The sequence below is a fragment of the Herpailurus yagouaroundi genome, unplaced genomic scaffold (genome assembly GCF_014898765.1).
Source record: "Herpailurus yagouaroundi ecotype Mexico unplaced genomic scaffold, PumYag 163, whole genome shotgun sequence".
In the NCBI taxonomy this organism is placed as follows: Eukaryota; Metazoa; Chordata; class Mammalia; order Carnivora; family Felidae; genus Herpailurus; species Herpailurus yagouaroundi.
In genome coordinates, this window is record NW_024412404.1 from 3,743,031 (window position 1) to 3,760,669 (window position 17,639).

Here is a 17,639-nt window from a genome sequence, read left to right on the forward strand (position 1 = left end):
GGTTCCTGGGTGGCTCAGTTGGTTAAGTGTCCGACTCTTGATTTTGGCTCAGGTCATGTTCTCACATCTCATGAGTTCAAGCACAGCATCAGGCTCTGCACTGGCAGTGTGGAGCCTGCTTGGGTTTCTCTCTCCTCCCTCTCTTTCTGCCTCTTTCTCTTCTCTCCCCTCCTCTTCTTGTGCACATGCACTATCTCTTTCTCTCAAAATAAATAAACTTAAAAAAATAAAAAATATAATAAACTATAGCCTATCTTGGGATTAGAATAGTAGTGTAGTGTTATAATATCTCAAATATTTGAACGCAGTGGTTAATGACTAAAGAGACAGACCAATAGAACACAATGGAAAGTTTAGAAATAGACCCAAGCATTGAAATTCAGTATTTTATAAAATGACATCTGAAATATCCATGGTGAAAAGATGTACTATTTAGTAAATAATACTGTGTCCATCTAGAAAAAATAGAATTGGATCCAACCCTCTGTATTTCCATAAACCATGGTATATTACAAGTGGATCACTTTTTTTACTTAATGTAAATGTAAAATAAATGGAACTGTAAAAATGTTGGAGGAAAACATGGATAAATTCCTTATAACCTTGGATGGGGAAGACCTTTAAAACTGTGCCTCAAAATTCCAAAGCCATAAAGACAAAGATAATTAAAGTTGATATATAAAAACCAAAAGTCTACAAAGAAAAAATACCAAGAGAAAAATCAAAAAAAGAATAAGAAACTGGGGAGATTATTGTATCTCAGACACCAGCAAACAATTAAGTTCTATAATATATAAAAAAAAAAAGCATGAAAAAGCAAGGAGAAAAAGACCAATACTTCAATAGAAGAGTAAACCAAGGATATGACTAAATAAGTACAAGTGATTCTTAAATGAAAAGTTTAGCATTAAAGATAATAAGGAAAATGCTAATTAAAACTACACAGAAATGTCATATGTCAGATTGACAAAACTTTAAAATTTTGGTAGCATTTTCAGCTGTCAAAGCTATAAGGAAATAGGTACTATCCTATATTGCTAATGGAAATATGTATTTAAAACCCTCCTGAGGAGTTTAGGTTAGCAGCTGTCTATCAAATTCACTAATGTATTGTCCCCTTTGACCTAGCAATTCCACTTTTGTGAATTTATCCTACATATTTACTTACATACATGTAAGTAAAGTCGTTAGTTTCAGTCATGTTTGTAAAAGCAAAAAATGAGAAATATCACCTGGAGATAAATCAGCATGAACTCACTTAACTTAATGTAGATACACATATATTTGTAGAGTTAAGTGTATGTACATATACTTCTTAGCTCTGTCTGCAGAGAAGGCCTAGAAGCGACAGCATCCCAGTAGTAATGAGCATACCCAGGAACCAGGTCTTGATTTATAATTTAATTCTCCAAGAAAAGGAGAGAAGGCTTACTGTAGACCTGGAGCAGGGAACATAAAAGATGAGCCTGGGGGCATATTGTAGTGGCCAAGAGTAAATGCTCAAAAATCAAAATGATGGTTGGTGTGTCAATGAAATAGAGAAGCCAACTGAAAAGTTTCCAATGTCCAAAGTTGAAACAATATGAACAAAATAGCATGATAGTATTGAATTATAATCCAAAGTACAAAATTAACATCCACCAATCTATACTGATAGAAATTAATGATTTATATAAATAATCAGCAGTATGAAGTTTCCTCAAAACATTAAAAATAGAACAACCATATGATCTGGCATCCCCACTTCCGGGAATATATCCAAGTGAAACAAAAACATTAACTCAAGAAGATATCTGCACCCCCATGTTCATAGCAGTATTATTTACAATCGCCAAGATATGGAAACAACCTAAGTGTCCATCTATGGGCGAATGGATAAAGAAGTTGTAGTATATATACATAACCATGGAACATTGTTATTCACCCTAAAGAAACAAATCTCACCATTTGTGACAACATGGATGAAACTTGAAGGCGTATGCTAAATGAAATAAATCAGACAGAGAAAGACTAATACTGTACAATTGCACTTACATGTGGAATTTAAAACAAAAACAAAGAAACAAAACACCAAACCCATAGCAATTGTGGATACCAGAATGTGGAAGGTGGTCAAGCTACAGACTTCCACGTACAAGATAAATAAGTACTAGGGATGTAATGAACAACATGCTGATGACAGTTACCAGGTGTGATATACAAGAAAGTTGTTAAGAGAGTAAATCCTAAGAGTTCTCATCACAAGAATTATTTTCCTTTGTCTTCTTTTCTCTCTATTGTGTCTATATGAGAAGATGGATGTTACCTAAATCTATTGCAGTAACCACTGGACAATAAATCAAACCATCTTGCTGTGTGCCCTAAACTTACACAGTGATATATGTCAATTATTTCTCAATAGCACTGGGGAATTTTTTCTGTAGGGAAGGATGTGGGAAGTGGACGTGTGGGCAACAAAGGTGAGGAAGCCTTTTCACAATATACATTCACCTATATTTTTTGAACCATGTGAATATATCACCTATGCAAAAATTGAAATAAGTCAGACAGACTTATGGTAAAAAAAAAAAAGAATATATGACGTGAACAGTCCTATGGTTTGCAACCTCTTAGCTTAATGTTCACAATCTAGAAACAGAATAAAGGAAAGTAAAACATTTTCATGAATCTTCACATTCCAAATTTGACAAGATACTTCCATTTTATTTTTTTCTGTAACTTACAAATGACTCAAAAATATTTCTTTTATGTGAAATTTTATATTGTTGATATCAGTTCAAAAATGAGTTTTAAAAACTTGAGCAGGACCCATGCAACTACTCATAAACTAGGAGAGCGTGAAAGTACATATGTAAAATCTAACCAGAAAAAAGCAAGGGATCTAGTTTTCCCTTTGGGCAGGAAAAAAAATTCCCTCAAACCTTTAAACGTAAGAAGGTTATAGTTACCATCATGAAAGAATATAATCATAGGTAAGTGTGTCAGAGAAAGAGGTAGTCTGTTTATACTTGGACTCAGAGGAGGTAGAGTCCTGAGCACACAGTGAACATTTGCATCCAGCAACATCTTAACAGAAAAAGCACCGTAGAACATGTCTAGGCTGTTGGCTGCAGCGTGGTTGACCGTTAATAAAATTCTAACGTAGGAACTGCATTTTCTACTGACTCAGTTTCTGATCTGTTCCTTGTCTCAAGTTTGTGCTGCATTATCCACAAGGCATTCTGCAGACAACTCACCTGGAATCACATTGGATCAAAACTAAAAGATAATGCAACATAGGATTGTCTTAACAATATACATTTTGGGCTCTAGTTTTTCCAGGGTCTGACCAAGGACAAGCTGTTGAGTATTAGACTGGATATTTGACCCCTGTCCAGGTTGATGGGCCTAGATTGATTCTCCTCTATGTAACATGAATATTATCACATAGCCACAGAATACTTTTTTTGTTCCATGAAGTTTAATTATTTCCCCCTAAATAGGAATGATAATAATAGGTAACATTTGTGTAGGATTATCTTGTGCCAGTCAGTGCATTTGCTTTCCAAATACTGTCTAATTAATTCACACACAACCTTGAAATAGTTCTATTATTCTCCCCATTTTAAAAATGAGAAAAATAAATGAGATTTAGAAAGATTAAATAACTCCTTAAGGTCACAAGCATCAACCCCAGTTACTGAGAATTCATCCTTCCTACTGCTACATCAAATGTGCCAGCTTTGAGCTGACTCTAGAAAGCTCTATATACATGTAATATAGTAGTGTACATATTTCAGTTTACCAAGAGTTTAACATGCATGCCTTATTTGAGCCTCACAACAGCACCATCATTTTGAAAGTTAGTCTTATGTTCGTTTACAGATTTAGGAAATGAAACTTAGATCACCTAGCTAGTAAGTGGCAGTTATAAGGTACCATCTTACGTCTTCCAACTAATTATTCTAGCATGTTCGTTCATTATCCTAAATTTTCGAAGAATAACTTTGATTTCTAATAGCCCTTACTATTTAAATGGTTTAATCTTTCATATTTTAATCATATCACTAAATATGATTTTTAAAAGCAAATATTTCAGTTAGATAAGTGAAGTGATAACTTTCCTAATTTTTAAAGCCATTATCTATAGAAAGACATTAGACATAGAAAACAGTTTTAAAGTGTCAATTATATTTCAACATAAGAAAATAGTCATATAAATGTATTTTTGTGCTTGATACACGTAATTACATCTAGAATTATAATCATCTAAGAATTACTTTTTACTCCAGCATCTCTAATTAATACCATTTTAGTAATTAAATGATTCAGATTTTTAATCCATTCATTTTTGAATTGCTTTTATCCAACAAAGTTTTCATTTCTGAAGTTATCCCCAAACAGTTTCAAGTTTATCATAGGAAAAGAAATGTACAATAATAACTGAGCTTCCCTTAGAATGATACAGTAAAGCCCAGTTATCCAGCAATAACTTGTGTGTCTAACATGTATAAAAGAAAATCTGAAGGGGCGCTATGAGAAATGGACCAATTGTCATTCATCAAACCAGATTTTAATTGTTACACAGTTTTTTGCTTCATTCTCATTCCCACAGGTAGAAAAGAATCTAGACTAAACAAATTGCAAGTTAGTGTTCATCATGTCTTCCTAAAATTTTTAATCATTTTACTGTTATTTGATCAGTAATTTGAGGGCATAACACATCCCAGAGTGAAAGAGTAGCTGTGTTACCAGAAGTGGCTGGGTCCAACAATCTGCTTATGTTCTCATAAATCCTCTGCATTACCCACTCCGACCTCCCTGAAAGATGCACTCCATTAGCAAGAAGTAGAAAGTTTACTGCCGGTTTCCTAAGAGAGATAGAGGTTTGGTCCGGGAGGGTGGGGCTCACATTGAGCAGCACAGTGCTCCCCAGAGCCTTCATCCAGGCCCCCAGCTAACACCTCCCCCAACCCAAGCAGCTGCTCCAATCTCATCTTTGCCAGAGATTTTCAACTCTCCACCTCAGTCTCTTCAGTCTCATGTCCATACACTCATCACTTGTCAGTGTGTGTGTGTGTGTGTGTGTGTGTGTGTGTGTGTGTGTGTGATGGAAATAATATTTTGCCTGCCACAAATAACAATGAGCATAATTAAATAGGAAACGAAGATGGAAGTTCATATTTGTGTTATAGACACTGTAAATGTTGAGTCTAAGGCTTTTGACATTTATCTACTCCTTTTTCAACTTGACACATGCCATAAAAGATACTATTCTTTCTTGTTTGTTTTTAGTTGCAGGAGAATAGACCATAACCATTGACTTGTTTATTTTTGGTGATGGTGGAAAAGTGGTATCAGCCTCGCTCTGTGCTGTCATCTGGCTCTCACCACCACCATCAGGCATGCATTTGAGAAACAGCTTACATAAGTTATAAGTCTGTATCTTGGAGAAAAAAATATCTTGATGTTTTCCATAAAAATACATATTTCTGGCATCTAATGAAAATCTTCAGTCCCAAATTGCCACGTGGTAACAATCAGCCAAAGCCAAGTGTTGGTTGACTTTGTTAATCTACATTTTCAGCTCTGAGTTCAGCTCTCCTGTCTACAGTAACTGAATCCACCACATAGGTGTTCCTTAGCAGCTAATTCAAACCACCATTGTGTCATTTCCATATTTTCCTTTATTCTAAGATCATTTAAAAAGTATATTTTCCATTTTAAAGTTATCTTAGGTAGATTTTAATTATTTGTGCATCTTAAAATGGAAACAAAATCTTTAGACAATTGTATAGCATGACAGTAATTTATTATTGTTGGATGTGTCAGTTGCTGTTCTTTTACAAAAATGTAATTACTAACATATCATTAAAAAACAACATTGCTATTAGCATTGGCCTTACCAATATTGGAAAAGTAAATATTTGGATGTTAAGGACATCTTGAATTATTTTGTTCCCAAAACATCTATCAAAATAAGGCTTAAGAGTCTCTGGGTTTTATTTCAGCACTGCATATGTCCTTAGAAGACAGCATAAAATGGCTTGGAGAAGTTATGGCTGAAATAGGACCACCCCATTCACAGAAAAATGAAGAATGGAGTTTTTTTAATATAAAACAAGCCAATGCTATCATCGATTACTTAAAAATCAGGTATGGATTTTCTTTCAGTAGCATTTATTTTTCATTTCATTTTATTTTATAAAATGTCTGCTAAATAGAAACCAATTCAATTTTTAGACATTCACAGTATTTATGCTATAATAAGCCCAGCCAATAATGAGATAATATTAAAATCTTTAATCCAATAAATAAAATTCAGAACATTGAATTTTTGGCTAATCTTGCATTCTTAAAAAAAGGTTTGTGTTTAAAAAGTATAAGTTCATGTAGAATTACTTTTTTTCATGTAGAATTATAATAAATGATACAAAAATTTATTTTTTCTCTTAATCTCTAATTAATAACATTTTATTAATACATTTATTCTTTCACATTAATCCAACTTGATTACAATGGACTTTATATTTTAGGTAGTGGGACTTGACATCAAAATTTTACATTTTATTTTTTTTATTTTTATTTTTTTAAATTTTTTTTTCAACGTTTATTCATTTTTGGGACAGAGGGAGACAGAGCATGAACGGGGGAGGAGCAGAGAGAGAGGGAGACACAGAATCTGAAACAGGCTCCAGGCTCTGAGCCATCAGCCCAGGGCCTGACGCGGGGCTCGAACTCCCGGACCGCGAGATCGTGACCTGGCTGAAGTCGGACGCTTAACCGACTGCGCCACCCAGGCGCCCCAAATTTTACATTTTAGAACAACATTAATTTCCATTTAAACATTTATTTGAAATTCTTTGTGCTAGAAGTTAGAGAGGTATATATCCATGCTTCCTCAAATTTATTATGTGCCCTGAAATACTTTGTAGTATTAACCAATTAAAGTCATTAAGTTTTTCTCTGTGCTTAGGAAATTATGGTGAATTGAGGGGAAATATTTTTATTACAGTGATTCTTCAGTGGTGAACTAAGAAATTGGCCTTTTATATAATCTGTCACAAGGTCTGCATTAGAGGCATGCATCTTTCCCAAAGGACATTTTGAGAGTTTGCAAATATTTAAACAAGAGTTGGTAAAAAATCTGTCTTTTGCCTAACTAAAAGCTTCTGCAGAATATCTTTTTTCCTCCAACACTATACACTGCAGTGTTTTCCAATTTTAAATTTTAAAATTCCAAAATAAAGGGTGCTGCATGATGTCCTAGACATGCTCATGATTTGCTTGGCAAGGATCCTGGCTGTAGTCTGGAAGCTTTTTAAATATTAATGTGTTTAATATGATAAGGTTTATATGCTGGTTTCTGGCATGAATTAATAATAGAATATGATATAAAATGTTTTTATATAATAGCATTGGATATAATTTGATTTCTTTTTTTTTTTTTTAATTTTTTTTTCAACGTTTATTTATTTTTGGGACAGAGACAGAGCATGAACGGGGGAGGGGCAGAGAGAGAGGGAGACACAGAATCGGAAACAGGCTCCAGGCTCTTGAGCCATCAGCCCAGAGCCTGACGCGGGGCTCGAACTCACGGACCGCGAGATCGTGACCTGGCTGAAGTCGGACGCTTAACCGACTGCGCCACCCAGGCGCCCCTAATTTGATTTCTTAATGTAAAATATATACCTCCTAATGTGTGTCTTCGCTGAGAGCTGCAGTACCCTTCATATCAATTAGAGTAAAGCAAGGTCCCTGTGTTGGAGGCAGGAAGGGAATGGAAATACAGAACTGGAAACCTTGCTCCCCAAGGTCTTTTTGCCCATCAGAGTTTGGTAATCCCTAGGTGAGGGGAATTTTCTGCATATTTGTATAGCAACCTTCTTTCTCTTCTTTATCTATTTGAAACTGCCAGGTTTCTCTTTGAAGAACACATTTTTACATCTGAGCTCTAAGCCCAGGGGGTTTATGATGGGCACCAGGACTGATAGCTAACCATAGCAGCACAACTCTATGCAGGTGCCCTACTGACATCTTCTAGATGGTGCAAGATTGCACCTCTTTTCTCTTTAATCGAAGGATGCTCATGAGTCTATTACTTGACATTTCATTTCAGAAAATTAAGTTAGGAAGGGATGTCAGTGTTAGTCATCATTAAATGCTAACCAGAGTAACTTTACTTACCAAAAATTTCTATTCTCATTTCTAAAAACAACAACAACAACCATAAAATGTTTGAGAGATTGGTCACGTGAAGCAAATCAGAACTTTGATGACATTAAATCTTCATATTGTGATTTCAAATAAATTATACACTTTTAAATTTTTTATTCAAATTTTGGTTAACATACAGTGCAATATTGGTTTCAGGAGTAGATTCCAGTAATTCATCACTTACATACAACACCCAGTGCTCATTCCAGTAAATGCCCTCCTTAATACCCATCACCCATTTAGTTCATCTTCCACCCACTTTCCTCCATCAACCCTCAGTTTGTTCTCAGTGTTTAAGAGTTTCTTGTGGTTTGTTTTCCTCTCTCCTCTTTTTCCCCTCTATCCATATGTTCATCTGTTTTGTTTCTTAAATTCCACATACGAGTGAAATCGTATGGTATCTGTCTTCTCTGACTGACTTATTTTGCTTAGCATAATACACTTAGGTCCATCCGTATCACTGCAAATGGCAAGATTTCATTCTTTTTGATGGCTGTGTAATATTCCATTGTACCTATATACATCTTCTTTATCCAATCAGCAGTTGATGGACATTTGGGCTCTCTCAATAGTTTGGTTCTTGTTGTTAAAGCTGCTATAAACACTGGGGTACACTACCTCTTCAAATCTTTATTTTTGTATCCTTTGAGTAAATGCCTAGTGGTGCAACTCCTGGATTGTAGAGTAGTTCTATTTTTAGTTTTTTGGGGAACCTCCATACTGTTCTCCAGAGTGGCTATACCAATTTGCATTTCCACCAACAGTACAAGAGGGTTCCCCTTTCTCTGCATCCTCGCCAACACCTGTTGTTTCTTGTGTTGTTAATTTTAGCCATTCTGACAGGTGTGAGGTAGTATCTCATCATGGTTTTGATTTGTATTTCCCTGATGACAAGTGATGTTGAGCATCTTTTTTGTATCTATTAGCCATCTGGGTGTCTTCTTTGGAAAAGTGTCTATTCATGTCTTCTGCCCAAGGAACTTATACATTTTAAATGCACCTTTTACAGAAAATAAAATATCAGTTAGTAGGATATCTAGAATTGGTACTGAAGTTGTATAAAAAGAAATGTGCTTTTTTACAATACCTATTTAGAATGCCTCATAGGTCCACATATATACATTTAATGGCAATTAAACCATATAATATTTTTCATTTTAATGACTACAAAGAAGTTTTATAAATATGAAGCTAACTCATATTATAAGTTTTATATAGTGTAAGCATGTTTCAATTTAATCTGATATTAAATTTACTCAACCAATGTAAGCCCTCGTCAATTCAGGAAGAGTAGTTTTTAGAACATGACCCATACCACGTGAAACTTAACTAGCAATAAAATTGGAATTTTGTTTGATACTGTTAATAGAATATAAATTGTATATTCCATCATATACATATGATATACATATACATATGCATATGCATATACATATACATATAAATGCTACTGCAGCTTTTTAATATAAGACATCACTTAGATATATCTGGTCCCACTACACTTCTGTCATTGTGTATTCTACCTATTCCTTGGAAATTAGGTGAAGGTAATGTGCATAGGCATTTACTCAATATAAGAAAATCAACACTGCCCCTCTGTGCACAACAGGGTATACTTCCTGGCAGTGAGCCCAGATGTCTTGACCCATTTTATTTCTTAGGATTCTCCCTTTGATTTAGAACTATGACAAGGTATTTGACAAAATAGTCTAGGGGCTTGAGTCAGCTGGAAGTCTTCCTTCCAAAGGAAGAGGGAGGAAATGTATTCCCATAACAGAGGTGTCACTTCACTCCCAGAGGAAGTTACCTAATAGTTCCCTGGTAAAGTTACAGACCCCAACCAAGATGGGGACCAGAGCGAAGCAATGGAGGCAACTTGACCCACCCCTGAAAAGTGCCTCGTTAGGTGCCTTCCTCCTCTCATCTATCTTACCCTAGTCCTGGTCTTGCCCCAGCTCGCTTCTTTGACCACTGCATCCAAGTCATGCATTTTATTTTCATTGTGAGAAGTGAATTTCCCCTTTGGCATGAGACAATCTAATTCCTATATGCAATGAGGAGAGTGAGGCTGAAAGATTATAAAATTGCAGGAAGGAAGATTTATGAATTAACTTCTTTGTGTAACATAGGATGGAAGAAAAATTTTACACTAATTCACAAAGAAGAAGCCAAGTTGTTTCCAAATACTCTACAGTCTTTATTTTTTCTACTCAATCAGTTATTGCCAGTGTAATATTTTTAACCTTAAAGCTTTCTCTAGGTAAGCAATGTAAGGAAAGGAGAATTTGAATTTATTTTGCTTCATTGAATCATCAAACTTCACTAATCTTGATGTATTTTCTAGCCAACAAATCAAAGTAATGTCAAAAGCTAAGTTAGTTTTCTGAGTGTTGAGGAATAATTTGAATGTACGAGGTCCCCCCACCCCGCCTCAAAAAAAAAAGAATAATAATACCATGACTGAGTCTGCATACCCATCACTTTTTAATGGATTGTGTTAGTAGTGAAATCAACTGCTGATATAACTCAGAGAGACCCAGCTGCCTGAGGATTTCTTCATTGATTTCAAATGAATTGAAACTTTGATCCATTACAGCATTCAGTAGAAGCCATTATTATACATGCTCTGTAGCTACATTTTGCAAATGTTAATTTCTAAGTTATATTAAAATCAATTTTCTTGAATAGCAAAAGGCACCAGAGTGAAAGAGAAACCAGTAAGACAATTTTTTTGTTCTTGGGCATTTTGCTGTATTATGAGTCTATTAATTTTCCCAACCAGCAGGAAAAGAATTAGAAAAATTCAAATATTATCACAAACAGGATATTAGAAATCAGCCCTTCAGTAAATTTTTAACTCTCAATAACACATTGCTGAGATCTTTAAACTTACCAGAAATACTTGTTTTAAGAGGCTCCTATTCTTTAGCTCTTCATGGTTTTTAGACACTGACCACCTGCTCTTTAGGGTAAAAATTGAAGAAATTACCTTTCTTATATTAATTCCTCTCGTTGACGTGTGAACAAATATTCTACAGGAAAATCAGACAACTCCTAAATGGATTCCAGTACATGCTGCATCATTTTCAGGTGTTATCAGAGATTAATTTAATCTTGAATCAGTTTGAGAATGTGAGAAGTAAATAATACAGATGTAGATTATAGATTTCAGTCCGTTCATTCCAGAGGAAACTGACTCCAGTTTAAAGCAAAACATGAAAAATAATGTGACGTTTGGTGTTATTTAGGGACACTGCATTATTTGATTGCCAGCCAAGAAAAGCCCAGAAGCAATCTAATTGCTCCCTTATCCCAAACCTATCCATTTATCACAGATTAATTGACTGATCTTATATTCGGTACTGTGTTATACTGTCAACGTCTCAAAAAAGTAAATCTTTAGTTTTTTACCATTTCTGGACAATTCATTTGGAATAAAACAGGTAGCTCACTCCATGTTAGTATTTAATGTCTTGCTCAATATGAACAATTTCCCTTTCATAAATACTCTTACATATTTGCTTTCTTTCCTAAAATAAATTTATCAGAGTTGCACATTTATTTTGTATTTCAGCTTATTTCAACACTACAAGCTATATGAGTTTCTATTCTACTCTACCAGGGAAGAAATTGTGATAGGAACTGAGGTAAGTAATTTATCTAGATGGAACCAATTAAGCTGAATCACTTAATGCATGCTGATCGGCATCTGGATCTTTAACTGCTTAAAGCAACTTCTTGTCAAGATTACTCGAGTGTTAATATAACCAACTAGTAGTTTGCAAAAAGAATAATTACATAAAGCAAGCGTTGGATTAAGAAAATAAGCTGTCTTTTCGCATTAAAGGCATTGTTAATCACATATACTTTATGTATTTATGGATTATTTGACAAAGAAAAGCTGAACAGGTTATGTATGTCTTCATACAAAGAAAATTGGGAAAAGTGAGATAAATTAATTCAGTTAAATCTCTTCTAATATCGCATTTTTTCAATCTAATCATTTTTAAGGTCTAATTCAAATCCCACTTCCTCAATGAAGCAAACCTTCCTTAATTGCATCACATCTCAAAGGAAAGGTTTAGACAAACTCTTTAATCACATTCTATTATTTTATTCTGGTTGATCTCTTTCTGCTGAATATTGGCTACTCTTTTTACACGTATAAGCACATAAATATGCACTGTGCTATATGGTTTTCTAATTATTTTTTGTGGATTGATATAGTCAGCACAACTCAACTGTAATTTCCTTGAAGGCAAGGATGAGGTGATGCCTTTCTACCAAAGCATAGTGTAGAATGAACCATAGTGGCCCCTCAATTAATACTACATAAGTGATTCAGTAACATTGAATACAATAGCATTTCTACAATAAATGGTCTACCTTAAGATATTTTGGAACAGCTTTACGTATAATTACATGTTCATAATTGCTACAAATTAATCCGAGGTAAGAAAACATCTTAAGGAGGCTAAAGGTGCCATAAAAAGTGCTCCTTAGGTTCCCAACTACTTGAGAAGTCTATGTTGCCCAGAAGTATCAGACATAGGAGTGGCCATGGTCACAAATAAACAATGAATAGGGGTTCCTGGGTGGCTCATGAGGTAGGTTGGGCGTTGGATTTGGGCTCAGGTCATGATCTCGCGGTCCGTGGGTTCGAGCCCCGCCTTGGACTCAGTGCTGACAGCTCAGAGCCTGGAGCCTGCTTTGGATTCTGTGTGTCCCTCTCTCCCTGTCCCTCCCCCACTCACACTCTGCCTCCCTCTCTCTTTCTCTTAAAAAATAATAAGAATTAACAAAAATTAAATCACATAAATGGTGAATAAAGGGATATTTATGTTATCTTTTTAATTTCTTGATACTAAGCACCAGGTGGAATGTGCCAACTATTATATCTGCCAGGGTGCTGTTGTTCTGGATTTAATAAAATGCCTACTTCATAAACACCTCAGTCACTGTTACTCATCTTCCATTTGAGTACTTGTTCTCATGTGGGCCTTTTAAGTTAATTGAAGGAAAACAAGGAGCCCTTTGTGCCTTTAACTTCTCTAAAATTTCTTCTTTGTGGTCTCCTCATACGAGCTTAAATTAGGTGTCACTTGACAAAGTTTCACTGACAACATTTCCATGAGAGAATTACATCATATAGTGCAACAGGTGCAAAAATTATCAGTTTAGAATACAATGCTATATCATTTATTCAGCAAAACTTTGGGAAAATGATAATGGCTTTGCCAGTAGCATAAGCAGATACTTAGAATCATCAAGAAAAAGTTTCATAAAGGAATTTGAACTCCCTTTTCTCTTTGTTAGTTGCACAATCGTGCCTTTCTTCTTTGTTGTAAGGATATATTTAGGTGACATTTATGCTTATGGAAAGATAAAATGGAGAAAGTAGACTGGGATTGGCACTTTTATTTTCCTTTGTCATTTACATTTTCTCCAAGCTGACCAGAGTTATAAAAAATAATCTTTAATGAAGGGATTTTGGGTCTTCAGGAATTAGGCCACTCTTGGAATTTTAAAGGATTAACCAAAGCAGGTATTATACTATAATATTTAATGACATTGTTGAAGTGTCTGATAACCCTTGGTGCTAATATCTGTTTTTTAATTAACAACCTTTCATACAGGATGCAGAGGCCTGCCCTGTTAATGTGATTATTCATGCTGACCTCAGTGCTCTGAGAGCAAACAAGGTCCACACAACAACTGCATAAATGTTCCAAGTTTAACTCTCAGGCTGGTGTTCAAGTTAAAGAACACTGACAAAATTTAGTTTCTCTCTTAATTGTGGATAGGCAATTATAACAAAACATATAAATCCCCTCTATGAATAATTGTTAAATATTAATTTTAGTTGTTAATAGGACATAAATAAGTCATACTCATACTTTTCTTGGGTTTTAGTTTAAAGGAATTGGTTTTTGCATTTAGCAATTGTTTCTGGCTAATCTCTACTCACCTTTTTCAAAAAAATTCATGTTGTGCTTAGATCATAGAGGCACATTTTCAGTAAATTATTATTCTTGACCTGAGATGCTGCATAATGTAGGAATATTTCTGATAGATAGAGTTCTATAAACGACATGTTTTGTAGTTCATTCAGTGGTTCACAGATCATATACGTTGAAAAGGTAGTAAGCAACCAGAACGAACCAGGATAATGACAGAATGGAGGCAGCAAATACCTGTGGCTGTAGCCACCTGAGAGGATGAAGTGTATGAGTTTCACTCACTTTAAAGACTGCCTTTCAGTCGTTTAAGCCAGCTCACCAAGACTTGTTTTGACAATGCAATTAGCTCACAGATCCTCTGACATAAGAATTGTAAGGGAAACAGACTCTCCTTAGGGGATATGATCTATATCCTTCCTTGGCCTAAGGCCCCATCCAGAGAGAAATCTGGAAACTGCTATGTTCTTTCTTTTGTTACCTGAAAACCACAAATAACATTTAATAATTGCACACAAAAAGAATACTTTCAGGTATTAGCAATGGTGATGATCAAAAACTCATAGCAGATACCCAAAGTCATGGTTCTACTCAGGTATTTAGCACAAGGCATCTACTAAATGATACAACTATAAGTTATTTATTTATTCATTCAACATGTGACCCAGTTCCTATGACATTGTGGGTTTTGTGCTAACTTCCAGAGATACACAGTGATAAGCAACAATTCTTGTCCTCAAGGGGTTGACTGTCTAATAAGAGGAGAGAGGTGATTAAATAATTCATTATAGTATAGGGCCCCAAATATTATGATCCTCTGGGAACAAATAGAAGACAAAGAGGAACACCTAACTTGTAGATTTAAGTTTATAGGGGTTTCTAGGAACAAGTGAAATCTAAGAGGAAATCTGAAGGTTGTGAATGAGATAGTCAGTGTATTGTAAGTTTTTTGGTGCAGTGAAAGAAATTCCACTCAAAATAGTTCAACCAATTAAAAAAAGGAAAGGTGTATTACGTGATCACTAACTGGTAAATACAGGGGTGAGCTGGACAGTGGTTAACTGTAGTCAAACAATGTAGTTAAGAGTGTATGTGTATACACACATATATCTCAATCTTTCATCTCTCTTAGATGTTTTTCATCTCTGATTCTTTTTGCTTTGGTCTCGTTCCCCTCTACTGCAGACAGTCTTCCTCCCAACTGGTGGGAGACCTGATAGAAGCAGCTCTGGTTTAGCACATCTAGGAAAAAGGGGAAATATTCCTCACAGTGTTAACATTATTGGCTATGTTTATGCCACGTGTCCACCCTTGATTAACTACTGTGGCCAGAGGAGTGGAGTAATGCTACCCGAAGACTAAAGTAGAACTTATTGAGTGGGCGACAGAGGATAAAGAAATCCCCAAAAGAAACAGAGAGAGTCTTTGCAAGAGGGATGAGTGATTTTATCAAAAGAGTGAATTAAGCTGACATGTAAAACTCTTCCATCCAAAATCCCATGCGAGGCCAAAAATTTCAAAATCCACAATGCTATGGATAAAAGATTTTATGACATGTAAAATTATAGATTTCTGGTTAGATGAAACCACAGCCCTGTATGCACAACGAAGATGCTACAGAGTTAGTGAAGTTTCCTTAGGCATGCTCAATTGATACAGAAATAGGAAAAGCTTTAGAGGGAAAAAAGCCAAAAGCATGTAGGGAACTGCTTTCAGAGCAACTGCGCCATTCAGCTCCTTCGCTTCTGCTGCCTGTGCAGAGCACAGGGACTCCATAGCATTTTCCCCAAAACTGAAGAAACCACTGTGGACATTGACACCGAAGAGGAGAGCAGTTCTGAGGTTTCCAGGAGAGATCATGAATATACCCTAAATAGAACCTACTGGTGCATCTAGCTACCATTATTATTTGCCCCTCTCCTACAGTCTCTAGTGGCAAGCTATGGCACACAGACATCGCCAGGAGAGTGAACAAGGATTATCTAATGTAAAGATTTTAAATGGCAGCCCCAAATCACCAAGCAGTTGAGGAAAGCAAAATCATAGATAGACATGAAACTCTATGAACAAATCAAAGAATAGCTAAGGAACAGAGTTGATAGAGCAAGTGGTAGAAGACTTGAAGTCCGATTAATAGTCTTAAGAGAGTTTTAAAAGTTGCTGTATTCTTGAAAAATTAACTAATAGAGATCTTGGAGATTTAAAATAAGATTTGAAAACTCTTATTAAGATATCAGGTACAATTTCATGTTGATAGGTTTGAAAATCTACAAAAAAAACAGTACTCGGAACTATACCAATATTTACTTAAAAGAATATTGATGATCTTAGTAAAATGATAATTATGTAACATATTGAAAAATCCAAATGTAAAAGTGGCATCAGACCTAGACAATTTTACAGGCTAGTTTCACCAAAATTTCTAAAGTAGATCATTCCCTTTTATGTAAATTGTGATAGAGGATAGAAGGAGATGGAGAACTTTCAACTCATTCTTTGAAGTTAGTATAATTCTGAGAATGTTTCAACTTATTCCATGAATTGGTAATGAATTATAACCAAAAGTAAAAAAGAATAAAAGTTATGGGCAATATCAGGTATGAAAATAGATGCAACAATCTTAAATAAAATATTAGGAAGTGAAATATAGCAGAGTATTGGGTCTTCAAATAGGATATATTCCACATATTTAAGGATTATTTAACACTGAGATATCTGTTAATGTAATTCTGTACATTATCAGATTAAGGGAAGAAAAACCAAGTGACCATCTCCATAGATATGGTAAAGTATTTGATAAAATTAGACACTCATTTTTCACTTTAACTAGACTTCAATTAATCAGTAATATAGAATTACACTCTTTAAAAAAAAATAATTACACTCTTAACTCAGAATATACCAACACAAAAAACTCTCTACAAATATCTTAATGAAAACGTTAAAATACCCATCAGGAAAAAGACAAGGCTAATTATTATTACCAACATTGCTTTTTAGTTCCTAGCCAATGTAGTAAAACAAAAAAGAAGTCAGAAATAGAAGAAAAGATAAGTATTGACAACAAGACACAAAGCTTTCATTGTTTGCAGATGGTATGATATAAAACCATCATTAAGAAAATATTTTCTTATTATATTAGTAATAACCCAATAGAAAAGGATCACACTGATAAAAATAAAAACCATAACATTTTTATAAATGAACCTAACAAAAATTTTAAAGAATTATACAAAAAAAAATTGAGTAGTTTTAGTAAAGATATTTTTTTTTCATTCTGAGTAAATGGAACGTAAAACGTGTTTCCAGTTTAGAAGACTCAGTTTTATGAAGATATCATGTCATTTCAAATTAACCTATAAACTCAGAGTAATCACAGTCATAGTGCTATGATTATGGTGTCTCTTTACCAAGTAATTCTTCAATTTTTTTGTTGTTGTTGTGGAACATTTCAATCATATATAAAATAGAAGGAATTAGATATTA

At 34.7% G+C, this 17,639-nt stretch overlaps 1 protein-coding gene across 1 annotated transcript in view; it reads left to right on the plus strand.

Annotated features, from left to right (window-relative positions):
* The window catches only part of CABCOCO1 (ciliary associated calcium binding coiled-coil 1), a 126,042-nt gene that overhangs the window by 23,493 nt on the left and 84,910 nt on the right, over nt 1-17,639 (plus strand). The window contains exons 4-5 of the mRNA XM_040485128.1: nt 5,991-6,135; nt 11,771-11,843. Of these exons, the coding sequence (XP_040341062.1) occupies nt 5,991-6,135; nt 11,771-11,843 (218 nt within the window). The remainder of the gene's footprint in view (nt 1-5,990; nt 6,136-11,770; nt 11,844-17,639) is intronic.